General features: G+C 46.0%; 3 protein-coding genes, 1 long non-coding RNA gene and 1 pseudogene across 5 annotated transcripts; 1 reads left to right on the top strand and 4 right to left on the bottom strand.

Annotated features, from left to right (window-relative positions):
* The first annotated feature begins 644 nt into the window (after nt 1-644).
* Nucleotides 645-5,718, top strand: LOC112891969. The gene is made up of 3 exons (XR_003228627.1): nt 645-1,281; nt 3,298-3,543; nt 4,698-5,718. It is a non-coding gene; the product is annotated as an uncharacterized LOC112891969 (long non-coding RNA).
* LOC112891965 (subtilisin-like protease SBT3.5) lies at nt 1,350-5,595 on the bottom strand. Its single transcript, XM_025958983.1, has 10 exons — nt 5,448-5,595; nt 4,752-4,843; nt 4,515-4,612; nt 4,009-4,164; nt 3,274-3,893; nt 3,109-3,179; nt 2,738-2,992; nt 2,528-2,645; nt 2,153-2,324; nt 1,350-2,062 (listed from the first exon to the last, which is right to left on the bottom strand). Exons 1-10 carry the CDS (start codon nt 5,535-5,537, stop codon nt 1,521-1,523), a joined length of 2,214 nt encoding a protein of 737 aa, XP_025814768.1. The 5' UTR covers nt 5,538-5,595; the 3' UTR covers nt 1,350-1,520.
* A 2,958-nt stretch (nt 5,719-8,676) lies between the features above and the next one.
* Nucleotides 8,677-12,273, bottom strand: LOC112891967 (annotated as a pseudogene).
* Nucleotides 12,274-15,497: 3,224 nt separating this feature from the next.
* LOC112891968 (subtilisin-like protease SBT3.9) lies at nt 15,498-17,997 on the bottom strand. Its single transcript, XM_025958984.1, has 7 exons — nt 17,595-17,997; nt 17,200-17,508; nt 17,051-17,121; nt 16,681-16,932; nt 16,439-16,556; nt 16,185-16,356; nt 15,498-16,067 (listed from the first exon to the last, which is right to left on the bottom strand). Exons 1-7 carry the CDS (start codon nt 17,649-17,651, stop codon nt 15,520-15,522), a joined length of 1,527 nt encoding a protein of 508 aa, XP_025814769.1. The 5' UTR covers nt 17,652-17,997; the 3' UTR covers nt 15,498-15,519.
* Nucleotides 17,998-19,796: 1,799 nt separating this feature from the next.
* LOC112891964 (subtilisin-like protease SBT3.5) lies at nt 19,797-23,140 on the bottom strand. 2 transcript variants are annotated; one of them, XM_025958982.1, is made up of 10 exons: nt 22,992-23,140; nt 22,779-22,870; nt 22,465-22,562; nt 22,228-22,383; nt 21,445-22,076; nt 21,282-21,358; nt 20,906-21,169; nt 20,688-20,805; nt 20,430-20,601; nt 19,797-20,335 (listed from the first exon to the last, which is right to left on the bottom strand). In XM_025958982.1, the coding sequence occupies exons 1-10, from the start codon at nt 23,085-23,087 to the stop codon at nt 19,797-19,799; spliced, it is 2,244 nt and encodes a 747-aa protein (XP_025814767.1). In that variant the 5' UTR covers nt 23,088-23,140. The 2 variants fall into 2 exon arrangements, with proteins under 2 accessions (XP_025814767.1, XP_025814766.1); XM_025958981.1 differs by having other exon boundaries at nt 20,906-21,172.
* Between the last annotated feature and the right edge of the window lie 2,234 nt (nt 23,141-25,374).

Raw genomic sequence — 25,374 nt, forward strand, 5'->3', positions numbered from 1 at the left:
CAGGACACCACGAAGCCGCGGCACGGCACGGCAGCTGACGTGGCTTGAAAAGTCTGCAGGAACGCGTTGCAGCACCTGATCCTTGTTGCTAACTTGCAATTGTTCAGACTTCTGTTGAATTTTTCAAGTCGTTTTCGCCTCCGTGTTTTGATGATTGCTACGCGTGGTATCTGATCTGATCGACTTGAATGCAAATTCTCCAGCACTCTTCTACCGAAGCTCCCTGACAGGTTCCCTCTCCGGCTGGGGGGAAAAAAATATGGCGTGCGGGTTTGCAAGTACAATCCTGCTCTCGATCAGATCGTTCTAAAATGTATGCAACCAAACCTCGAAAACTTTAGCACAGAGTGGTTAAGGTTTTGGCACTTGAAAAATGATACGAGTAGACTTGCCACGAGCAATTCTTTCACACGACCCTCACTTCTGCTAAAAGAATTATGTTTGGACTGGAGACCGCATCGATATCCTAAATGACAAGCGTAAAGTTGGATTAAGGCAACATGATCTCGATTAAACCATAGCTTCGAATTCAGTTTCACTCGTACACAACCCAAAAATCATTACACAGCGGCGGCACCCCACGAAACGGAACAGGAGCACGGCCGCGGCGGCCAGCAGCGACGAGCCGACGCACGCCGTCCAGGTGCCGCCGCCGGCGCTGCTGCGGGTGTGGTTCCCCATGGCTCTGACGCCGCTGCCGAGGTAGGTGTTGCGCCTGATGAATTGGGCTCAAACCGGAAGGGGCCTGCCGACGACGTGGTCCAGGTTAGGTTGCCCCGCCCACCGGTGCGGATTGATTGCTGCTAGCCTCAAAGTGCAGGAATAGAAATCCGGCGAGTCGCTTTCTGCTATGATAGATAACTCGACGAGCATCTGTGCTTTGCCTAAGATGATGTCAAAGCCAAAAGAAAGGACATCATCGACCACCATTATGTCTGCAGCCGGAGAATACGATCGGCTCCGTATATGGTTATAGAAAAAAGGGCGCCCATCTGGCCATGTTTACCTTATCCCTTTTAAGGGAATAAAATAAGGGCCCATGTTTGGCAAGACCTGATTCAGTGACAGTGAGGCCGGCCTATTAACGAAACGGCCCACGGGCTAGGTGCGGGCGAAATCAGTAACATGGGCCGTATCGCATCAACCGCGCGCGCACTGCAGTTCCGCGGCCCAACAGCCAGCGACCGACACCGAACTCGTGGCCTCCCACCCCGGCTCCGACGGCGGCGGAACTCGGAAGAACTAGCTAGCGCCGCCCGCCACGGCATCCTGCGCCGCCAGGTACGTCCCATCTTCTCCACTCTCCTCGCAGCGAAACCGTTCTTCGATTAACCGTCGCGAGACATAGATTAGGACCAAATCAGTAGCCCAGTTAACCTAATCGTAACACCCCAAAAGTTTCCTTATGGCCAATACTTTCTCAAGTACCAATTACAAGTAATAATCTTCTTATTTATTATGCCCATGAAATCTAATGTATACGGACCACCGATCTTTATTCTCCGGCCACCTGCTTCAGATCATGCAACATCGGCATAGAAATCTTGTATTGTGATCCGGACTGCTATTGGGATCCTTACTGTATGCTGCTCGTTGTACCAAGTCAGGCTGCCAAATGTGTAGTCCCCTTGCACCTTCCACAGTGGTTTTATGCTAACCTTGAAGGTGTGCACTTTCTTTGTGGCATTGAAGGCTAGCGTTGCTGGTTCAACTCTGATCTTGACTCCTAAGGGGGACTGAATGTCTGATCGATAAACCGCGTCGACTGTGCCCACATTTGTCACTGTTCTCTCCACCTTAGTTGGATGCCTTAGTTCAGGAATAGATATAGATGGCAGGTTTAGGTGATAGGCTGGCTTTGTCGTGATGTTGCAAATCTCGTATTTCTTGATCTGGCATTCAAAGAACTTGTTGTACTCCCTTGGATCGATGTCGTAAATGAGGCCAGGATCGGCAGCTCCATTAGGATTTATGTTCCCCCCTCCGTAGTCAAATGGGTCAGCAACCTTCCGAGGTAGCGCTTCTGCTAAAATCGGCGTGCCATGTTCATCCTTGGTTGATGCTTTTTCCATGCAATAGTTAAGTGAAGTCATCGGTAAGATAGCGCATATGAGTTCACCGAGATAGCATTTCATGAGGATGAGATAATTACCAGAGGTAACAATTGCAGATTTTAGGGCAGCATGAGACCATTGGGGATGTAGAGCCTTTATCAATGCCACAACACCTGCTACATGTGGTGTTGCCATTGATGTTCCTGAGTTAAATACATATGCATCTTTTGTTGCTGCTAAAATGTTGACTCCTGGTGCTGCAATGTCAGGCTGTTGAAAGTGGTTATGCCAAGATCAGGAAAGTGCCGGTGCAGTAAATCAAAGCTAACCTATGAAATCGATTAAATATTAATCTAGATCCTTATGTTCTGTATTTTTGTCACAAGATGCATGCACAGGTAAAATGTAGATGACTTTCCCAAAAACATTAGATTGTCTATACCAAATGGAGTCACTGTGTTCAGCTTGAGTACCTTAAGAATTGTAGGGTATTTGATGGATGGGCCTCTTGAGGAGAACAGTGCAACCTTTGGTGCCAGAACTTGTTGTCCCGTAACGCTGCTTGTTGGTTCAATCTTTGCAATGGGTGATCTATGCAATTACATTAATGGACCATTTAAGACTTTTGTGGTTGTGGAGAAAACACAACTGCTAAGTTCGGTAGACCACAAAATAAGTCTTACCGTTGACTGCCAATGTATGTTAGAACTTGGAACCCAATATGAATGTCAATTAAAACACAGGGTATGCCTTGGCATTGCTCAGTGCTCGCAAGAACGTCTGTAGTATATAGAGCAAGAATAAGGCCAGATGCGCCACCACTATGAACATTTGCAAAGGCATCTTTGAAAATTTGCACTATTGGGCCAAAAGTCATTTCAATGCAGAGAACAATTTTTCCCTTGATATTTGTGCCATTTAGCGCTTCCCTTGAACAACTGTAAACAGAAAAAATGAAAATGGTCGGTTGAAATTATTTCCAACACGTCAACTTAGATCCAGCATGTATTGACAAATGTAATCAATTAAGATACGGAACAGCACTCAAACATACTTGCCACCGTTTACAAGTGTATGGAATCTGCTGTTGGATTCGTTCTTGAACATGTAATATAGTGATTGACCCTGCAAATATAAGAGACTATTAGACATTAGTGGAATAGAATCCTGGAAGGTGCCTTTCAGCATTCCAAAAGAATAATGTCCTTCTAGTATTTACAATTAATGTCTGCTTGTTTCCCAGGGTGATGGTGGTTGGAAAAGATCGATCAATCTTGCTTGCTGCGACTGTAATGACCCAAGGAGCTGTGTTAAAGAGAACTTGTGATCTTGGGCCACCGTTTCCCCCAGCATAAACAACAGTAATACCATTCTGGACGGCATGGAGTGCACCAAAAGAATCATCATCGGCGACTAATGAGAGAGACAGGATGTCAACTCCATCATGTATTGCGTCGTCCATTGCTGCTAGCACTGCGGCAGTAGCAAGGTATACCCCATTCTCCTCCTCCCACCCAACCTTATACACTGCAAGGCGTGCTCTGGGTGCACCACCACGTGCCACCCCCTCCCCCAGGCCATGGAGGCTGACTCCCTCTACCACTGATCCGGCTGCTGTGGATGCGGTGTGTGTTCCATGCCCATTCATGTCTCGAGCAGACATGTAATTCAGCTTGAGGTTGGCTTTGTCAAGACCTGCAGCATAATACCTTGCGCCGATGATTTTCCTGCTGCAATTGGTGCTCCCCCATGCTTCTCCTAGCTGACACACACCCTTCCATCGTGGTGGTATTACTCCGTATCCATGATCGCTGAAACTTCTTGATTCAGGCCAGATTCCTGCATCAATTGCCTTACTTAACTACATTCATGACACCATTCATTAAGGTATTTAAGTAATTTATTGCCAGAAGTTTTACAACTGAGAGCCGTCTTTCTAAATTGAGGGACAGACCTGTGTCAATTATCCCAATAATTATGTCTTCTCCATAATTGCTCCTCTGCAGAAGTTCACTAGGTTGTTGGTAATTTAGACCTAGGAAATCCCAGCTTCGGGTGGTCATCAATTCATGCTTCTGATTTGGAGTAACACTGATTACTTCAGGTAACTCTGAACATAAAAAATATGTAAAGTCAATCTTCTATTGAAGAAAACAGAGAGAAGAACTGTACGTTTCTCCCTGGAAAAGTATTCACAGTTAGAGACATCAAATAGAACACATCAGAACACACTCATCTTTCCTCCTGTGGAGGGCAGTGCATTACTTAATGGAAGTAAGCGAATTACTCTAAGATAGAAGACATTCTTTTAACCACTAAAACGCAATATATGTTTGTAAGTGTTCTCTGTTCAGTCAGCAAATAGGATAACATATGTTCACTTTGGCCATCTTAACTGGCAATAGCAGACTTAATAGTGAATTAGCTGCGAGCTAAATTTCTTAGCTAATGCCAGCATACCTGCAAGTTTTTCAGCCTGATCTTCAGTTAACATTGCTGCAAATCCTGAGAAGCCATGCTTGTAGCTGTAAGCAACGGAGTCTATTGCCTCTTCCTTGCTGAAACTCAGCTAGCAAGCAATGATGAGAACCAAATACACAGATATTTCGAGGTCAAGCAATATGCAATACTTTCAAAATGTAGGTTTTCTGATGGTATGGACTGGAACTCAAAAAGCAAGACAAATTATATGGTTACCTTCCAAGAATGGTGCTGAGCATTTCATGATGTGAAGCAGTAACAAGAGTATGGTCATCATGTTTCTTGTCACCCAGGTAGGCGATGTATAACTATGCATATAGAGGTATAGAAAACATGTTTTAATAGATAATAGGGCTAACTTATGCATAAACCTCCAATCTCAAAACTATTTTGAAATTAAAACTCTAGATATACCACCCTTTAAAATTGAAGAGCGAACTCAGAGTATGATAGAAGAAATTAAAAGGGTGAATTTGCTTTGAACTGTGAGCAATGGTCTTCTTCTTTCCTCCTTTGGTTCAGTACTTTGGTTTATAATTGGCAAAAACTTTTTTTTGATTACTCTCAATATAAAATGTATTTAAACCTGAATACATGTAAATAGAATACCTTTATAAGTAATTCAACAAATTTATTTTTGTATATTTTTAAAACTACTCCCTCCATTCCAAATTGTAGGTCGGTTTGACTTTTCTCGATACATAGTTTTTACGATGTATTTAGACATGGTGCTTATCTAAATACGTAGCAAAGGCTATGAATCTAGAAAAGCCAAAACAACCTATAATTTGGAATGGAGGGAGTAATTTGATACACAAACTAGAAGTTTATGCACCATGGTTCTTGTGTACCAAATATCTTCCAATCGAATAGAACTATGAAAACAAACGTAGTTTAACACTTTATTCATACCTTGCGAGATCCATCTGCTCGGATCATCATGAAACTAAAGAAAATCAGGAGGCAAGCTGATAGACGCTGAGAGGGCAAGTGAAGAGCCATGTTGCCAGTACATGCTAATCCGATCCAGTGGGTTATGCTATTTGTAGGCTATGGGGTCTTCAGTTCTTGTAGGTGGCTATGTCCCCTGGGAAAAAGGTTGGAAATTTCGCAATCTTTTGAAAGAAACACCAGAGATAGGCTCTGTTTGACGAGTCAACCTTTGAAAATTCATCTCTCACTATCATTGTGTCATATCTCTTGTTATCACTTATCACTGTGCAATACAAAATGGCCTCTGTTTTGCTTTGTAAGCTTCTTGGCAGTTCTGTTTCCTCCATGGAGCTTCTGATAAAACTACTTAATTTGATTGGATTGGCATTTCTCCCTGCTCCAGCTTAGTAGCTACAATCTCTTGCTTATCATGCATGTTTGCTATATTTAATATTCATTAATTGGGATACACTTAGCTTCTTTTGAGCTCTACCAGAAGTATGACTATAACTTCTCATATTTGCTACACACATGTTAAACTAAGAAATTAAACTTGTGTAGATCTGGAGGACAGAATTACAGAATCCAAACAAGGCTTGCACTACAAAATGCAGGGCAATGTGCCAAAGACCCTCCTGATGTTGTACTAAATGTAGTTTCTCTGAATTTAGACAATCTTGTGTTTCTCAATCATTGCAGAATCTTGACAACCCACGGCCATGATTTTGTCCTCATTTTTCCATGTCACTGCACATCATTGCATGTAGCACCTTCCATAGTTCCATGGTCTCACTAACGTACTAACGGATGACTATGAGTTGATGCTGATTCTTCTGATGTGATCTCATATATGTCATCACTCATCAGAGTCTTCAGTCTACCTTTGTTTTCTTTGAGAAGAAGTAGAAGAAGAAATCTCAGCCTCGTGCTGTAATCTTCTGTTTCCTTCGAGTTGAAGTAAGAAAAGCTCATAGCCTGCTGCAGTACTTTTTGATAAGATTAAAAAAAGCAACTTGTGTCCTTGAGCCCAGGCATCTTGCTTTTTGGTGGGTAATTACACAGTGCCCGTACTGTTTTCTTTTCTTTTCTTTTTCTTTTTAGAATACGTATGAGAGTTGCATATCGTTGCATTATGAAGAAGAGTAATTAAGAGTTTACGACACGGGTATGAGGGGAAACTCGCAAATCCAAGAGCATTAGAGGCTACTTATTCAAATAACAGAACAACCTGTTCAAGTCAAGGATCCTAGGCTAGCCTAGTAAACGCCGTCGGTGGGCTTGGCCAACCATGAGCTGCAAGCTGCCTCGCTCCTGCCTGCATCCAGAGTTTCAATTCCTGGCTTCCTACACGATGGATATGGGAACCTGTGTAGCTGTGGCTTTTTCTTGTTCGAAGGCCCTTGAATTGCACTCTGTATGCTGACTGAGCCCGAGTAAGTTTGGTTGGAAGTCCAGCGCTAAATTACTGTATCTTCCATGCCTGATAGCAGCTGCACTGACTGAATTCGGTGCCAGAGCTCAAGATACTGAGCGATTGCTTGCACCGTGAGCGAGTCAGTGATGTCTTTGATCCAAAGCTTGTTGGATAGGCCCTCAGCCACCGTTGTTGACATGAACTTCTTGTCTTCAAAGTGTGTGGCCGAATGAGACCGGCTTTGTCTTTGGCTAAGGATGGTCAAATGTGGACCATTCTGTCTGTTTTGTCTCATTTAGTGTCCTTTTGTGCATCATGAATGTGGCCGAAATAGAGTTCATATTCCATCTGACAATTGCAGTCCTGTCTAATGCTATTAAGTATTCATTGCCAAGTAAGCATCTGTACATCTATATGTATCAAAACATCTATTGGAATTGAGGCGTTTTGGTGCCTAAATATAGAAAATTTGAAGAAAAACAAACCTTTTAAATCCTCCCAACTCCTAAAGAGGAAATAAAAATATGTGCACTGCTTATTTCCATGGTTCTATTACTCTAGGTTATCATAATATATAATACACGGTTTTGTTGTATAACGAATACAAGTATATCTTAATAAAAAACACTAGAATTTTATGCCAAACAGCTGTATTTTCAATCATAAATGTTGCGGTTGTACAACAACAGCTGTCAAGTTAGCTATAGAACTGTGCGGACAGTTCAGTTGGTCATGTTCAGACTGTTGCTAAGAACACCATGACATTTTCTGCATGTTTCACCTACTTATGCAACATCAGCATATAAACCACGGACATCTGGACAGCAATTGGGATCCACACTGTCTTTAGAGTTTAGACTGTTGTGTCAAGTACTCAAGTTGAAAGTGCATCTAACAGGACCTACCACTTGGCCAGCTTTTCCTCTTTTTTTCAGAAGTTCGAAACATCGATAAGCTATCGATTCTGAGGGAGATTTGTCAGGGAATTAGTCATACTTATTTTCTCTCTACGAAAGATATAGATTATCAAATGCTATGAGATTTGTGGAGGGGCCTAAAGGCACCACTGCTGACTTCATCTCTGCACATGACAGTTGTATATCTGGGATACTTAGCCGATAGCTTCTCAAAAACGAAAATGACAGTGTGCAATGCCATCCTTTTCGCCTTATCATTTTCTAAAATTTGCATTATTTCTGAAAATAGTTCGTGTGCTTCAATCGCCAGGCCTTTGGACAAGAGAAGTGCGTTGCAAATCTCCATGGACAAAGCTTCAGTTTGGATACTCAATAATTGACATAAACAGGCCTGGTAATCTTGATTTTGAGCTGGAGTTACTTATAATATGTGCTTATCTGTAAACATTTTACTACAACAGTCAAGGCTTGATTTGGTCATCATCACTTGCTGGTTGATGCATCCTTACTTTCTTCTAGAGCGTAAGTGATGCATGACTGAGGAATCCAAATGGAAGAGGTCCACTTTATTAGTCCTGGCAAAGCCATTCAGCCGAACCCACTTTTCAGTAACCCAGTTTTTATACTTGGCAGGGTTGAATAGATATTGATCGAAGACAATTTTAGAGGGTTATCCATAAAACGCCATATTTCATGGTGGTAAAATGGATTTTTTTTCCCAAGCTAATTTAAGATGTTTCAGAAAAAGTCCAATTTGCCGCATTTTAGCCCATGGGACAAAACTAGTTAGAATACAAATTACAAATGAGTCTATTACAGGCATGAGATGGGCCTGGATCTAGGAAAAGCTGGATTTATTTAGGCCCATGATGGGAAGACTACGAGTCTATGACAGTTCACACAAAGAAAAGAAAATACATGTAAAGCCATATGACAACTTGGCATTTCATTTTTCCCCATTTCTGTTGCTAAGAGTACTACGATTACAAGCTTCACCCTTGCTATGCAACATCAGCATAAAAATCATGTATCGTCATCCGGACTGCAATTGGAATCCGCACGGTCTTTTGGCCATTGTGCCAAGAAAGGCTGCCAAATGTGTAGTCCCCTTGTAAACTCCACAGTGGTGATAGCTTCACCTTAAACGTGATAACTTTGTTTGCAGCATGGAACGCAAGAGCAGCCGGCTCAACATCCGTCTTGACTACAGGCGGGCTCTTGATCTCAGCGTGGTAAATGGCGTCGACCTCACCTACATTTGTGACCGTTCTTGATACGGTAATCTGATGCCTCATATCTGGAATGGCAATGGATGGCAAATTTAGGTGATACCCAGGTAATGTTGTTGCATTGCACTGTACGAATTTCTTGAAGTTGCAGCCGAAGAACTTGTTGTAATCAGATGGATCAATGTCATAAATCAGGCCCGGATCAGCAGCCTTGTTAGGGTTTATGTGCGAGTATCGGCATGCCACGCGCGTCACTTACAGATGCTTCAAACATGCAGAAATGTGGCACTAGGTTAGACAGAAAGCTGAGGTGCCTCAACATGAATTAGAGGTTGTGTTCTGAATTCTGGTTAGAATATTTTTTTACCGGTGGTCATGATGGCTGATTTCAGGGCAGCTGGGGACCAATTTGGGTGCAGGGCTTTCAGCAGCGCCACAACGCCTGATACGTGTGGTGTTGCCAAAGATGTCCCTGAGCCAATTACATATGCATCTTTTATGGCCCCTAATATGCTTGCACCTGGTGCTGCGATGTCAGGCTGTTCAGGAGGCAACAATAATGACATCATTATACTTCAAGAAATATGTACTGTTTTACCTTGTTTTAAAGTAAATATCACAGAACTACAGTTCCTTTGGGTACAACTATTACAAAGCTATACTTTTTTTTTCATCTCATGAAACAAACAATTATTCTCAGAGAAAAAAAACTTACACAGAAACTACACAGTGCCTTGTGAAAAAATATTTGCAAAACCACACTTTTATAAGGTAGAACAGCCTAGACACACATGACGTACTCAAAACTTGTTGGAAGAATTGTAGTCGTATGAAATGGAACAAATTAAACCCACACTTCTGTGATGTTTACTTTTACTTTTGTTTTTCTTTTTCATTTTTGTGTGTCTAGGTACCTTGATAACTTCAGCAGGGTAGTTGATCGATGGACCTCTTGAGGAGAATGCCGCCACTTTCGGGGCAACTTCCTCTTCACCTGTGACGGTGCGTGCTGGTGCGATCTTTACAACTGGAGATCTGCTCAAAACAGTCAGAAAGACAAGCTTGACCTCATTGCAAAAGGATCCAACAATCAACCTGGGCATTCTAGTTTGCAATGTTAGTTGACCACTGAAGATATAGAGGCGAATGAATTTTTTTTACCTCGCATCGCCCATATATAAGCTGATAAGGTTGGCAGTGTCCAAGTCCACACGAACACATGCAATGCCTTGCAATCGACTGTGGCATCTACAAGGTTGGTGGTATACTGAGCAAAGATGATGCCAGAGCCTCCGCCATTCAAGACGTTTCTCAACGCGTGTGGGAAAGGCGCAAGCAGTGACGCCCGAAGCGATGCACCACGACAGAGCACAATTTTACCTCTCACGTCCGTGGCGTTCAGAGCACTCGAAGAGCATCTGATGACAGAAGAAAAGAGAGAGGAGATTTGATTAGCTTCAAAAATGCCTGCCGTGGACGCACAAGTTTAATTTAGAACCGAAACTCAGCTAAGGTTTTTATCGTGCAAGCCTCCGAACGCGAGAGGTTTGAAGCCGCTGCGTGGTGGGCTGCGGCTGTCCCCTTCATAGTACAAGGACTGTCCCTGCAAATACATGAGCAGAGAGGTTGCCAGGATATCAGTGCACACATGTGAATCATGGACGGGTTCTTGTCCGCACTTGTGTTCCGTATCGTACCACGATCTGTTGCTTGTTCCCTAGCGTGATCACGGTCGGAAACGACCGGTCGATCTTGCTCGCCGCGACGGTGATGACCCAAGGAGCGGTGTTACTGACCACCTGCTGTGCAGGCCCAAGGTTCCCCGAGGCGTACACGACGGTGATACCCTTCTGCACGGCGTGCAGGGCGCCGAACGAATTCTCCTCCGCGACGAGGGACAGCGACAGGACGTCCACCCCGTCGTGGATGGCGTCGTCGATGGCCGCGAGCACGGTGGCCGTGGTGCCGGCCCGCACGCCGGCGGCACTCGGCCACACGGATTTTTACACGGCGATGCGAGCGCGGGGCGCGGCGCCTGCTGCGAGGCCGTGGAAGCTGGCCGCCTCCACGACCGAGCCCGAGGCGGTGGAGGCCGTGTGCGTGCCGTGCCCGTCCTTGTCGCGGGGGGTGAGGAAGTCCATCTTGAGGTCCTCCTCGTCCACTCCGGCGCTGTAGAACCGCGCGCCGATGATCTTGCTTGCGGCTGCAGTTGTCGCTGCCCCAGCCCTCTCCGACTTGGCACACGCCTTTCCACCGTGACGGCACCAGACCGTACCCTTCGTCGCTGGAGCTCCTCGACTCCGGCCAGATACCTGCAGCCAGAACACCGTTCCGTTGGATGCACAGTCAAGAAGTGGTGCGCGAAGACATGGTTCCGAGCCAAACCACTTCGTCCAATTTCTTAAGAAGTATAAGGATCGGGTACCGGTGTCAATGACCCCAATGATTATATCTTCTCCGTATCTTCTTCTATGGAGCAGCTCACTGGGCATTTGGTAGCTCAGACCAAGGCCAAGGAAGTCCCAGAGCTTCGGGTGGTCGTCGTCGTGTACCTTCTGCTTCGTTGAACGCTAATGACTTCAGGAAGCTCTGGAGAGTTAACATGCAAGACGACAAAGGCATGGTGGATTTACTGTGAATTGATAATAATTCTAGAGTAGAGTACAGATGGCGGAGTTTAATTTGTTTAAGGGCATGAAGTGAAAGACCTAACCTGCAAGCTGTTCAGCTTGGTCTTGAGTAAGCATTGCTGCAAATCCTGAGAAGCCATGCTTGTAGTTGTGGACCATGGAGACCAGAGAATCGTCCTTGCTGAAAGTAGAGAATGTTTACGTAGCAAACATAAACATATTTACCTGGTATACTCCACTCACTTACTCAAGGAACTTTCAGATAAAACAGTCAGCAAGCAGCAAGCAGGAGGAAATGGCTTAATAATTATTGGCAGAAACCTTCCAAGAACAGTGGCGAGTACATCATGGTGCGAAGCAACAACATCGTCCAGGTGGCCATGTTTCACATCGCCTAGGTATACAATATAAAGCTACAAACATAACGGGTTAGAACTTGAATTTTAGAAACCTCCTCCAGTTAAGCTAGTCATATCCTACCACTCCAGGTGTTGACAGATTGTTGGCAGACTTGCTTACCCTTGGAGATCCTCCATTTACCACGAATAATAACGTGCAAAAGCATACAAGTAGCGCCGAAGCTCTAAGGCCACGCGGGGAAGCATAGAAATCCATTGCTCGTATATGCTTTGTTCATTACTAGTCGACGACACTCGCCGGTATTTATAGACGAATATTACGATGAGGAAAAGGTCTATTTTATTATCCTCACCAATTTACTTTTATCCGCTTAACACGCCCACCCTTAAAATAAAATTTCCACCCTCAAAATACTATCCTCACCAATTTATACTTGATTTACTCCGAAGAACTATTGACTTTTAAGTTCAAATTCTACCAAGTGAGTTCCATGCAGTTTTATATCTCTAGGATCAATTCCGTATTAAATATTCCTAACTATGAAAATAACCATAGAAAAATTTTAATATATTTTTCTAACATAAGGTATCGTGCCCTATATCTGGTCATAATATTTGAACTTAAAACTCAGCCTGCAGACGGAGAAATAAATAGGACAACTCTCACTAGGAGGTAAAAGGAAAATAGTTTGAGAGAGAAAATCGAGACAAAATTTTATGCATAGGGTCAGAAGGACGAAAAGTGAAAGTAGTAAAATATATTTTCTCTTTAAGATGATATTTTAAATGTCAACTTAGGAAGAGTTCAAAAGGAACCTTGAATCCATGTGCCTCGTCGTGCCTGCCTTTCATTTTCACATCCTCGTAAGTTGCAGCCAATATCATTTTGAGGGCACGTGTAAAGCAGATGTACCACCCTCTATAAGTCAATTTATTGCCATGCTATTGTACTTTCCAAACAACATTTTTCTTTGACTGGATAAAATCGCACCTTGTTGTCTATGTCAGTTTGTCCGATAGACAAATATAACGGTCGCTTATAGGCGAAGCGAGGAACAAAACAATTCAGTTGGAGAGCTAGAGATGAATAAACTTCAGTTGTTATGGGGCGGCAAGTGAAGAAATAGGTGAATCACAAGGTTTTAATGTTTTCCCTTGTTTGGTGGATTTTGCTTAGCACATCTTCTGAAGTGTTTGGACTTTGTACAGTGGTCAGGCCAGCCATTTGGAATCACAGAAGCGCGCTGCAAAATGTCCGTGGACAAAGCTTACATCTGGGCATCACTGTCAGGCGAGCAGTCGAGGACCAAGCCCAAGTTATCATGCCGGCTCCCTATGTTTTCTGGATTATCCCTTTGACAAATAAGAGATGTTGGGACATGTTCAGCAGTTGACCTTCAACTGAAAGCAACCGGCCTGCTGTGATCCTGAACGCGTGCTAGCTAGAGCTGTAATTACCTGCGAATTACACTTCTCTGAAAATAAGCATATTCCCTGCAGAATTCAAGGCCTGATTTAATCCTTCCATTTGAAAAGATTTGATTTAGTCATGCGATGATTCATCATCCAAGCATCACTGGCGATTGATGCACAGACCGGGAGGCCAAATTCAGACGCTGGGGGCTTCACTCTCTCTGCAACGTGTCGCCGCGGGGGGCCATCAGGCCCAAATATTCGGTGCCCAAAATCGGCTCAGAGTGTTAATGGGCCTACATCTCCTAAAGCTGAATATAACCGAATTGGCCCAAGTCCGTCTCCTCCCCAACGTCGTCGCCTTTCTCCGCCGCCGGCAGCCTCGCTCCGCCGTCCGCCGGGGTGCGCCACGTTCTCTCTCCCGCACGGTTAGCTTCATGTTTCCGAGCTTGGATTTCTGAAGCCCGATGGCGGGTTCCCATCTCGCGATTGATTCGAGATCACGTTGTTGGGCCATCCGATCGTTGTCTCGCTCGGAGCCAACCAGAACTTTCTCCGGAGGATTGCTGCGTTGGTTTGTTAATGTCTAGAATTTTGCCTCCGATACCGGAGCTGGACGGGTTAATACATCATTGGGGTTGATTTTACTCCTGAATGATTGGGAGTTGGGAGTTTTGGGGAAAACTTTTTGGCTAGGGTTGTGACTTCATCTGAAAACAGCACCAGCTATGTGGCTGTAAAGAAATTGCAAGTAAAGCCATAGAACTCTGATATTTCTCAATTTTTCTGTATTGCTGCTACGAACACCATGGTACTTCTTGAATTGTGATACGATGTGCTATTCATGGAGGGGCCTAAAGGCACCACTGCTGAGTTCATCTCTGCACAATGACAGTTATATACCTGAGATATTTGGCCGATAGCTTCTCAAAAGGAAAATGACAATGTGTGATGCCATTCTTTTTTCCTTAATTATTTTTTAAAATCTGCATTAGTTCTGAAAATAGTTTGTGCGCATCAATTTCCGAGCCTTTGCGCCAGACAAGCGCCCTGCAAAGTCTCCGTGTAAAAAGCTTCAGTTAAGATACTCAATCAAAAGGTCTGCTAATCTAGATTTCGTCCTGGAGCTACAATTACCTATAGCCTGCACTTATCTGCGAACATTTTGCTTGCAAAAGTCAAGCCTCAATTTGGTCATCCATCCTAGAGATATGATTTAGTCACCTGGTGATCTACCATCCTGGCATCACTTGATGGTTGATGCATCCTTACACCCTAGAGGGTAAGTGATGCATGAGTGCGTGACTGGAGAACCCAAACGGAAGAGGTCAGCCAAACCCAGTTTTCAGTATCCTGGTTTTGATACTTTGCAGTGTTGAATAGATCAAAGAAAAAATTAGAGGGTTATCCCGAAAAACACATTACTTTATGGTGGGTGGAGAAGAGGTCAGTTTATTGGAACAGTTACCTTACTTATATGCTTGCAGCATTTTGGGCCATGGGACAGTAGGAGTTCAAATTGTATATGTCATCGGCCTGTATCCATTTTGTACATGCATTGGATCATAATTTTTTTATATGCATATTAGCCCATATCCATCGTGGAATTGCGGGCCTAGATCTAGGAAATACATGGAAAGCCATATGACAATTCGGTATGTCTTCATTCTTTTGGCTTGGATCCAATGGTGCTGGGGTTGAGAGGGGGCTCTGGATGGGTTGGCCCTCGCTATATTTGAATCCTGGTTGGTGACTATTTTTGGGAACCTTTTGGAAAGGGTCGTGAATTTTACCTGAGTTGTTAGCTTTGAACTTATTAATCAAAGTAAATATATAGCACATACTTAGTACAATTATATTTTACAAGAAGTGACTGGATTGACACACTTATTAGAGTTGTATAGCAAACACTCTAAAAAATGTATAACAAACACGGATTAGAGTTCAGAAACAAGGAAATAGATACAAGCAAAGCTTTCATAGAATTTGGCATATCTTATTTTTCTTTCTGGACAGCTTTAGGAACATCATGATATTTCCTTTGAAAAGTGAACTAACACTCAGATGTAGCATGCATGTTTTACCTTAGTTATGCAACGTCTGCAAAGAAATCATGAATTATGATCCGGGCTGCAATCGGGATTCGCACTGTATTTTGGCCATTTTGCCAAGTAAGGCTACCAAATGTGTAGTCCCCTTGTAACCTCCATAGAGGCGATAACTTAACCTGAAAGGTCATAACTTTGCTTGCAGCATTGAACGAAAGAACAGACGGCTCAACATCCACGTTGACTCCAGGAGGGCTCTGGATTTCAGCGTGGTAAACTGCATCGACCTCACCTATGTTTGTGACCGTTCTCAATACAGTAATGGGATGCCTCAGATCTGGAATGGCGATGGATGGTAAGTTCAGATGATATCCTGGTAGCATTGTTTTGTTGCAGCTTATAAACTTCTTGAACGTGCACCCTATGAACTTGTTGTAGCCACTTGGATCAATGTCATAAACCAGGCCAGGTTCAGCTGCCTTGTTAGGATTTATGTACCCCCCCCCCCCTCCATAGTCAAATGGGTCAGTGATCTTCCGGGGCAATCCTTGTGCGAGTATCGGCATGCCGCGCCCATCAGTTACAGATGCTTCAACCATGCAAAATTCAATAAAGGTTGAAACAAAATGCTGAAGTGGCTCGACATGAATTGGAGGTAGTGTTCTGAAATCTGGTTAGAACATGAACATGTTACCAGCGGATTTACCAGTTGTCATGATGGCTGATCTTAGTGCTGCTGGAGACCAATTCGGGTGCAGGGCTTTCAGCAGCGCAACGATGCCTGCAACATGTGGCGTTGCCATAGATGTCCCTGAGCCCAATGCATATTCATCTTCTTTGGCTGATAGGATGCTGACTCCTGGTGCCGCTATGTCAGGCTGTGAAAGAAACAGGGCAGTAGTGAGCTGGCAGCATTATGGCTCAGACAGCAGTGGCATCATACTTTTTGTGACTGGGCACCTTGATAACTTCAGGGTAATTGATCGATGGACCTCTTGAGGAGAATGCTGCCACCGTTGGAGCCAGTGCCTCTGCACCTGTGACAGTGCGTGCTGGTTCGATCTTCGCCACAGGAGAGCTGCTTGGAATAGTCAGAATCATGGGAGAAAGGCTTGAACTCGTTGCGGAAGGATTGAACCAACCCGGAGATTTCTGATTTGCCGATTGGTCAATATAGAGAAGAATGCACTTCGGTGGTTTACCTTGCATCGCCCATGTAATTGCCAATCTGGTTCGCAGTATCGAAGTCCACGAGAACGCATGGAATGCCTTTGCAATCTGCTGTCGCATCTAGAACGTTCATGCTGTATTGAGCAAAGATGATACCGGAGCCCCCACCATCCAGGACGTTCTTCAGTGCGAGTGGGAAAAGTGCAAGCGGCGATACTGGGAAAGCAACACACAACACAATTTTTCCCCTCACATCCGTGCCATTCAGAGCATCAGCAGTGCATCTAACCTCATGGAGAGCACGGAAAAAAAGACGAGCTGACCAGCTTGAAAAATCAAGATGATTGCAATATTCGCAAAAATTAAGCAGCAAAAACTCAGCAACGGATCTATATATCGTACAAGCCTCCATCTGCAAGAAGCCTGAAGGTACTCCCTGACAAGTTCTTCCCTTCGTAGTACAGAGATTGTCCCTGCAAAATGCTCATAACAAGTCATGAATCTCGGCTTCACGAGTCATTAAGGTATTTCCATGTAATCCTGTTACTTACCACGATGTGTTGCTTGTTTCCCAGCGTGATCGCGGTTGGAAAAGACCGATCAATCTTGCTTGCCGCGACGGTGATGACCCAAGGAGCTGTGTTCTGGACCACCTGTGGTGCGGGCCCAAAGTTGCCGGCGGCGTACACGATGGTGATCCCTTTCTGGACGGCTTGCAGGGCGCCAAACGAGTTCTCCTCCACGACGAGCGACAGCGACAGCACGTCCACTCCGTCGTGTATCGCGTCATCGATGGCCGCGAGCACGGTGGCCGAGCTGCCGGCTCCAGCCCCGCGGGCGCTGCCCCAGACGGTGATCATCTAGATGAACCATGTGAACAAGCAAACAGAATTTCAATGAGCTTTTCAGAAACTCATCCATACAGCTCAATCAGACCTTATCTCACCTGCAAGTTGCTGTGCTTGCTCTTTTGTAAGCATGGCCGCGAAGCCCGAGAATCCATGCTTGTAGCTATAGATGATGGAATCTAAAATATCTTGTTTACTGAAATTTCAGGATTGTGCATGATCAGTCCATTGGTAAAGAGATGCCTTGCAATGCGTTGAGTGGTGAAGCATGATTACGGTTCACAAAAATGTCTTAGATGAAATCAGAGCTGGGGAAAACGAGTGTTGAGTTGAAGTGACCAGGCTGAACGGAGAGGTCACCTTTCAAGAACGCTTGACAGTGTATCATGGTGCGAGGCGACGACATCATCTGGGTGCCCATGCTTCCTTTCGCCTAGGTATGCTATGTACAGCTACGGGAAGGCAGATGATACAGTCGAGAAACATCTTTGGGATGATTGAATCGCCTTGAAATGGAGAGAACAAATCAGGGTAAGGCAGGCTAACCTTCTTGCGCGATGCGTGCACTTCGACTAGGAGCGTGCAAAAGCAGAGCAGCAGCCATGGAGCCAAACGGCGGTGGTAAGAAGAGGAATGTGCTTCCATCTCCGTTCTCGCCTGCAACGGTGCACAGCAGGGCCCGTTTATAGGTGTCAATGTTCCTTAGGTCAACAGAGGAATTAAATTTTCTACCGGTTGCTTTTTCTCTGAACTTTGTTTTTTGAGAAATCTAAAATTCCCTTTGTCTTATTGGAACGTTATCCGCGTGATGATGCCCTGGCAATATAATAGTGATGACATAGTTCTTCAACTCTCATGTCTCATTCGCTCCTCAGCCGCTAACTGAAGGAAACGGGCAAGCGATAGATGCCTTTTTTTTTGTTTTCTTAGATCGGGGGGAGGCTACCTGCTCCTCCCGATTACGACCAAAAATTGGAATTTCCTGCAAAAGGACGGTGGTTGATCTGCATCACACGTTTAGTTGGGCCGTAAAAGCCCAACAACGTACTAGTTTCATACAGAAATGAGCCCATACTGTTAGTGGGCCTAAGAATCTGGTAATCAGAAAATAGTATTGGCCCGAGATAGGATTCGAATTGGCACAAGGCCCTGCATCTCCTCTCCCCAACCTGATCGCCTGCCTTCAGTTCGCCGCCGTCGCTGACCTCGGGGCGCCGTCCCGTCCGCGCCTGGCACCACCAATCGAGGTAACCTTCTGCCCCGTCCCTATTCTCCACCGGTTACGTGTTCCTGAGCTCTGATTTCTCAATTTAATGGTAGATCCCATCTCGCGATCAGTTTTTTATCGCGTTGTCGATCCGCCTATCATGGTATCGCTCGAAGCTAAGCAGAACTCGGGCCTTCTCTGAGGAGGATTGCTGCATCGGCATGTTCACGTATTGAACTTGGGCTCCGACCCTGTAGGTGCTGGGGCTCACATGCGACGGTAGATGGCTTGATTGGCCCTGGCTCAATCCGACTGCCTGGGCGGAAACTTTTTTTTTTCTAATGAATCTATACGTGAGCTGATTTTACGTTTTTTTTGGTTAGGATCGCTTTATCAGATACGTTGTTGTTGGCTTCAATCGGAGCAAATGTAATACCTGTATAACAAACATCAATATTTTCCATTAAAACACATTAATATTTTCCAAATGGATTTTAACACGACTATAAGGTTATTTTAGGAGCTGTTTGGATTCCGGGACTAATTTTTAGTCCGGATCACATTGGATGTTTTGATACCAAATAGAAGGATTAAACATGACCTAACTATAAAACTAATTGTATAAGACGATGGTAATTCACGAGACGAATTTATTAAGCCTAATTAATTCATCATTAGTACATGTTTACTGTAGCACAACATGGTCAAAACATGGACTAATTAGGCTTAATGAATCTGTCTCGCGAATTAGCCTCCATTTATACATTTGGTTTTGTAATTAGTTTATATTTAATACTTCTAATTGGTGTCCAAACATCCGATATAACAGGACTAAAGTTTAGTGCGGGAGAACCAAACAAACCCTTACAATACTACTTTAGCTAGCTCAGTAGTGCAGCCTATATACACATCATGAGATACACATATGGGAGTAACTATAAGCGAGAAAGAATTTTTCATATATATATATATATATATTGGAACTTGGCATGTCTTATTTTTATTGCTGGGCAGCGCAAGGAACTCCGTGAGATATATCCTTCAAAAAGCAGCACATGAAGATAAGATATGTTACTTGCATATTTCACCCTTGTTATGCAACATCCGCAAAGAAATCATGAATCGTGATCCGAGCAGCAACTGGAATCCGCACGGTCCTCTGGTCATTATACCAAGTCAGGCTGCCAAATGTATAGTCCCCTTGAAACATCCACATCGGTGATAACTTGACCTTAAATGTTTGAACTTTGTTTGCAGCATTGAACACAAGAACAGACGGCTCAACTTCCATCCTCACTCCAACCGGGCTCTCAATTGCGATGTGGTAGACTGCATCGACCTCGCCGACATTTGTGACAGTTCTTGATACAGTAACTGGGTACCTCAGATCTGGAACCGAGATGGATAGCAGGTTCAAGAGATGCCCTGGCACCACTGTTGTATTGCAACTTGCGGATCTTTTCATGATGCAACTGAAGATGTTGTAATCGTTTGGAGCGATGTCATAGATCAGGCCAGGATCCGCTGCTCTGTTAGGGTTGATGTGCCCACCTCCAAAGTCGAATGGGTCGGCAATCTTTCGAGGCAACCCATTAGCCAGTATCGGCATGCCATGTTCATCAGTTACAGATGCTTCACCATGCAAAATGAAATAGAGGTAAGACAAATGTAACGTTCCTTAACCATGACTTTAGAATTAGAAGTTGTGCAAGTTATGGTTGATTACCTGTGGTGATGATGGCGGATTTCAGTGCAGCAGGAGACCACTGTGGATATAAAGCTTTCAGCAGGGCGACGATGCCAGATACGTGCGGAGCAGCCATTGATGTCCCCGACGCAAGCATATAGGAGTTTCCCGTTGCTGCTAAGATGTTTGCTCCAGGTGCCGCTATGTCAGGCTGTTGTGGAAGCACGAGCGAAGTAAGACGGCTTCATAATGCCTACTGCCTAGAAAGCATGGTAGTAAACTCTTTACACTAGGTACCTTGATAACATCAGCGTTGTAGATTGATGGACCTCTGGAGGAGAATGCTGCCACTTTGGGAGCCAATATCTCTTTACTCGTGAAGCTGCGCGCTGGTTCAATCTTTGCCACAGGAGAGCTGCTTGAGACAATCATAACTCATTAAAAAAAAGAACCAGAAATTCACCAAGAGCGTATTGTAATTTGCAATTTTTTGGCTTTATCCAGGAGTGCTGTACCTCGCGGATCCCATGTATTCTAGAATCTGGTACCCGGTGTCAAGGTCCACGAGGACACAGGCAATGCCTCCGCAGTTAGCGGTGTTTTCTAGAATGTCCGTCGTATACTGAGCGAAAACAAGACCAGAGCCCCCGGCCTTCCGGACGTTTTGCAGCGCGCTTTGGAATTCCCAAAGCGGGGTTAGCGCTAGTTTTCCATCTTGTGGAAAGCACATAACAGTTTTCCCTTTCAAATCCGTACCATTCAGAGCTTCCTCCGTGCAGCTACTACTCACAGAATGAAAAAAAAAAACCTTTTGCTCAGCTTCAAGATGTGTGTGTGACACGGTAGGAAAACTTCGACAAGTGTAAAAGTTAAATTAGTGGCTTAACGTACAGGTCTCCAACTCCAGTGGTAAGGGTTCTGAAACTGCTCCTGGCTGAGTTCTTGTCTTGGTAGTAGAGAGATTGTCCCTGCAAAATTATTGGTAGATTTTCTCTCAACATTAGTAAATTTGATTTTACTAATTCGAGGCAGATCTAGCATTTGTTTTCTGTACCGCTATCTGTTGCTTGTTTCCCAGCGTGATGACGGTTGGAAACGAGCGGTCAATCGTACTCGCGGCTACGGTGATGACCCACGGGGCAGTATTCCCAACGGTCTGCGGTCTTGGACCGTCGTTCCCGGCTGAGCACACGACGGCGATCCCCTTCTGAACCGCGTGCAGCGTGCCGAAAGAGTCTTTCTCATCGGGGCAGCCGCCGCCGACGGACAGCGAGAGCACGTCCACCCCGTCGTGTATCGCGTGGTCGATGGCCGCGAGAATGGTGGCGCTGCTGCCCTGACCGCGGGGCCCCCACAAGGATTTGTACACCGCGATGCGAGCGTGGGGCGCGCCGCCTCGCGCGACGCCCGCGGCGAGGCCGTGGAAGCTGGCCCCCTCCACGACCGAGCCTGCCGCGGTGGAGGCCGTGTGCGTGCCGTGGCCGCTCTTGCCGCCGTCCCGTGCCGACAGGTAGTCGGCCTTGAGGACCTCCTCGTCGATTCCGGCGCTGTAGAACCGTGCGCCGATGATCTTGCGGCTGCAGTTGTTGCCGTCCCAGCTCTGCCCGACTTCGCACTTGCCTCTCCACCGGGACGGCACCGGCCCGTACCCTTGGTCGCTGAAGCTTCTTGACTCCGGCCAGATACCTGAACCAAGTGTATGCCGAAGGACGATGCAGGTTACTGTTTGCACAAGAATTTTTGGCGCTAAGAGCACGAAGACGACTTTCTTAATTCTGAACGAGATCACACTGATCACTTTGGTAAAGTATAAGAAGATCGGGTACGGAGTACGGACCACTGTCGACGACGCCGATGATTATGTCCTCTCCATATCTGCCTTCACGGAGCAGGTCGCCGGGCGTTTGATAGCCCAGACCGAGGAAGTCCCAGCTTCGTGTGGTTGTCGCCGTGTAGCTTCTGCTTGGTTCGACACTGATGACTTCTGGAGACTCTGTGGAGTTATTAACAAAGTCACACAGTAAGCGAGAAGCTGGCGAGGTCTTGTTCGAGCAGAAAGAGCGAAAGGTCTGACCTGCGAGCTGCTTAGCTTGGTCTTCAGTGAGCATGGCTGCGAAGCCTGAGAAGCCATGCTTGTAGTTGTGAATCATGGAAGCCAAAGAATCTTCCATGCTGAAAGGTTAAGTTTACACACGAAAACACAATTAATCTCTTGATGGCTGACATTACTGCTACTGATCGTCGAGGAATGGTGATGAACCATGATCAGTTTGCATATCATTCTTCTCAAAGTTACTCTTAATAAACAATAATCAGTTTGCATATCATTCTTCTCAAAGTTACTCTTAAAAAAAATAATCAGCAAGTAACTGAAAAGAGGCTACGTACCTTCCAAGAACGTTGCTGAGTAGATCATGGTGCGAAGCGATGACATCATTCGGGTGTCCATGTTTCACATCTCCTAGGTAGACGATATAAAGCTGCAAATGCCGGAGCAGAATAGGATTTAGATTACAGAAACATCTCTTCATGCTACTCATGTCATCTCTGATCTCTCTCTATCTGGCTAGTGATGAAAGAAGTGTTAACAGGCATGCTTACCCTGCGAGATCCTCCATGTACTCCCAGAAGCAGCATGCAAAAGCAAAGCAGTAGTGCCGAGGCCAGAGGGCCACGTGATAAAGAATAGAGTCCCATGTTTTCTGCTGCTGTGTGTTGTTGATTGGTTCCATTAGGGCAGGTATTTATACACATGTATGAAGGTTGTGTATTCTGTTGCATTGGTCAAATTAGAAAGAGTCAGAAAATTCTTAACACTTTGTAATCTGGTGTTACACCGCCCTTTCCTTTCCACTTTCTTGCAACAAATACATATTGTTTTATGGGAAAGAGACGCCAACCCCGTGGTTCCTTTTCGTCCTTGACAGTGATACACCAACAAATGAAGAAACAGTCCATAACCGAAGCATCAGCCAGTGGTAATTCCCAACCCGAAAGGAACACATGTTCAGATAAGAATGCAAGTGGGTACCTAACGTTGTTTTCTAGGTCAAATTGTTAATTATGCTAGAATGTCATTCTTAATCCACTACGTCAAAACAGCAAATAGGAGCAAGCAATCTGAGACAAGCCTCTAAGGGTACGTCTCAGATTACAGAAAGAGAGTCGCGCTAAAAATGCGGGCGCGGCGCTGCGTGGGGTGGTGGAGGGTAAGAGACAAATGCGAGACGCGCCGTGGGAGGGCACGTCTCCGATTATTTTGAGATCTAAGATGCCACTTAACGTGGCTCGTCTCGCATTTATTCCCACCTCAATGCGCCGTGGGAGGGCTTGAAAGTAATGCGAGACGAGCCTTAGTAAGGCGCGTCTCGCATTGATCCAGGGCCCCCAAAAGGGGGGGTGCGGTGGGGCGCGTCTGTAGCGTACAATACAATTACATATTACATTACATGGAATCAATCCCTTGAAACCGAACGAACATTCCATTACATTGTCTCAAATACGAATAATGTCACAATACATTACAATGTCTAGGCTAAATCCAGCAATTATTATTACATCGACATCAATTATTACATAGATATTAAATCAGGCATTGGAGCTGGCTTAGGAGCGCTAGCAGCTCCTGAAGCAACGTCCTGCCCCCTGTTTGCGTTGTTGTTCCCCGAGACACAGCAGTTTAGTGTGACGTTGGTTGAACAGTCGTTGCAGGGGAGGCAGCCGCCGAAGCAGCTAAACAGCTTCGACAAGCTCGGAAATTTCATCCTGGATCAGCTCGTGTTTCGTGGGTTTCGTGAGACAATAGAAATCGATAGAGTACTATCACTAAAGCAAACAAAGAGAAGCTTCCTCCGTGGGTTTGCTGATGCCGATTCAGGCAGAATGCGACGATTGCAACAAATACCTGCAACAATGGGGGATGTTGGTGGTGAAGGGCGTTGTGGTCCCCGTGTCGCAGATCTGCAGCTGGTGGTGGAGAAGCCCGGGGATGTTGGTGGTGAAGGGAGCTGTGGTCCCCTGTGACGCCCTGAAAATTCACTAAATTAAATCACGCGCTAGAGTAATTCGTGTAAAAACTGTTCGACGTCAAAACCCCAACCCTAACCGGATCGCTGTCCCGTCCCGCACCGCTCGGTGGCTTGTCACTCACGCGTGACCGTCTGCCGTGATTAGCGCCGACGCGACTCCCTTTCTTTTCTCTCTCTCCTCGCGCGAATACCGCGCGCGTGGCCGACCGGCCGCGGCCGCCGCCGCGATTGGCGCCGACGCGTTTTCCCCTCCCCTCGCTGTTCTCCTCGCGCTGTGTGCGTGCGTCGCGCGCACGAATCCCGCCGGCACGCGTCGTTCTTTCTCTTCTCTCCATTTTCTTTTTCCTTCCTTTCTTTTTCCTTTCCCATTTCCTTTTCTCTTTTCCATTTTCCCTTCTCTTTTCTTTTCTTCCCTTTTCTCTTCCTTTCCCCCCTTCTTCTTTTCCTTCCTTCCCTCCCCTTCTCCCTGTTCCTCCCTCCTCCCTCTGCTCCCGAGCGCCACACGGCCGCGCGCTGCCGTGCCGCGCGCACGCGCTCGCCCCCGCGTGCCCCGCGTGACCGCGCCCCGCGCCGCGCCGCCCGTCGCCCGCGCCCTCGCCCCGGACCCGCGACACGCCGCGCCGCGCGCGCACGCGCGCGCCCTGTTCCCGCGCGTGCCGCGCCGCTCGCCGCTGCCGCGTCCCGCCCGCGCGCGCGCCGTCGCTTCCCGCCCTGTGCCGCACAGCACCGCCCCTCCCCCACGTGCGGTGCCCGGCGCCCTCTCCGCCACGCCGCGTCGCGACGGCCGCAAGCAGCCGGAGCGCCATTAATGGCGCCCCGCGCAGCCCGCCGGCCGCCACCACCCGAGGCCCTCCTTCCCGCCGCCCTTCCCCTATAAATCGCCCCCCCACCGCGCAGCCCGCCTCCTCACGGCCTCCACCGCCACCTCCAGCCCCTCCCCGAGCCCGTAGCTCCGC

The sequence above is a fragment of the Panicum hallii genome, chromosome 5 (assembly GCF_002211085.1).
Source record: "Panicum hallii strain FIL2 chromosome 5, PHallii_v3.1, whole genome shotgun sequence".
Lineage (NCBI taxonomy): Eukaryota > Viridiplantae > Streptophyta > Magnoliopsida > Poales > Poaceae > Panicum > Panicum hallii.

Coding starts and splice junctions, on each gene's coding strand:
- LOC112891965 (XM_025958983.1), bottom strand. CDS start 5,537: ATGGCTCTTCACTTGCCCTCTCAGCGTCTATCAGCTTGCCTCCTGATT. Junction 4,844..5,447: donor GAGCAGATGGATCTCGCAAG/GTATGAATAAAG, acceptor CTATATGCATAG/TTATACATCGCCTACCTGGG. Junction 2,063..2,152: donor ATCTGCAATTGTTACCTCTG/GTAATTATCTCA, acceptor GCATGGAAAAAG/CATCAACCAAGGATGAACAT.
- LOC112891968 (XM_025958984.1), bottom strand. CDS start 17,651: ATGGATTCTCGGGCTTCGCGGCCATGCTTACAAAAGAGCAAGCACAGC. Junction 17,122..17,199: donor GAAACAAGCAACACATCGTG/GTAAGTAACAGG, acceptor AGCATTTTGCAG/GGACAATCTCTGTACTACGA. Junction 16,357..16,438: donor ATTACCCTGAAGTTATCAAG/GTGCCCAGTCAC, acceptor TTTCTTTCACAG/CCTGACATAGCGGCACCAGG.
- LOC112891964 (XM_025958981.1), bottom strand. CDS start 23,087: ATGGGACTCTATTCTTTATCACGTGGCCCTCTGGCCTCGGCACTACTG. Junction 20,806..20,905: donor GAATACATGGGATCCGCGAG/GTACAGCACTCC, acceptor TGTCTCAAGCAG/CTCTCCTGTGGCAAAGATTG. Junction 20,336..20,429: donor ATCCGCCATCATCACCACAG/GTAATCAACCAT, acceptor TGCATGGTGAAG/CATCTGTAACTGATGAACAT.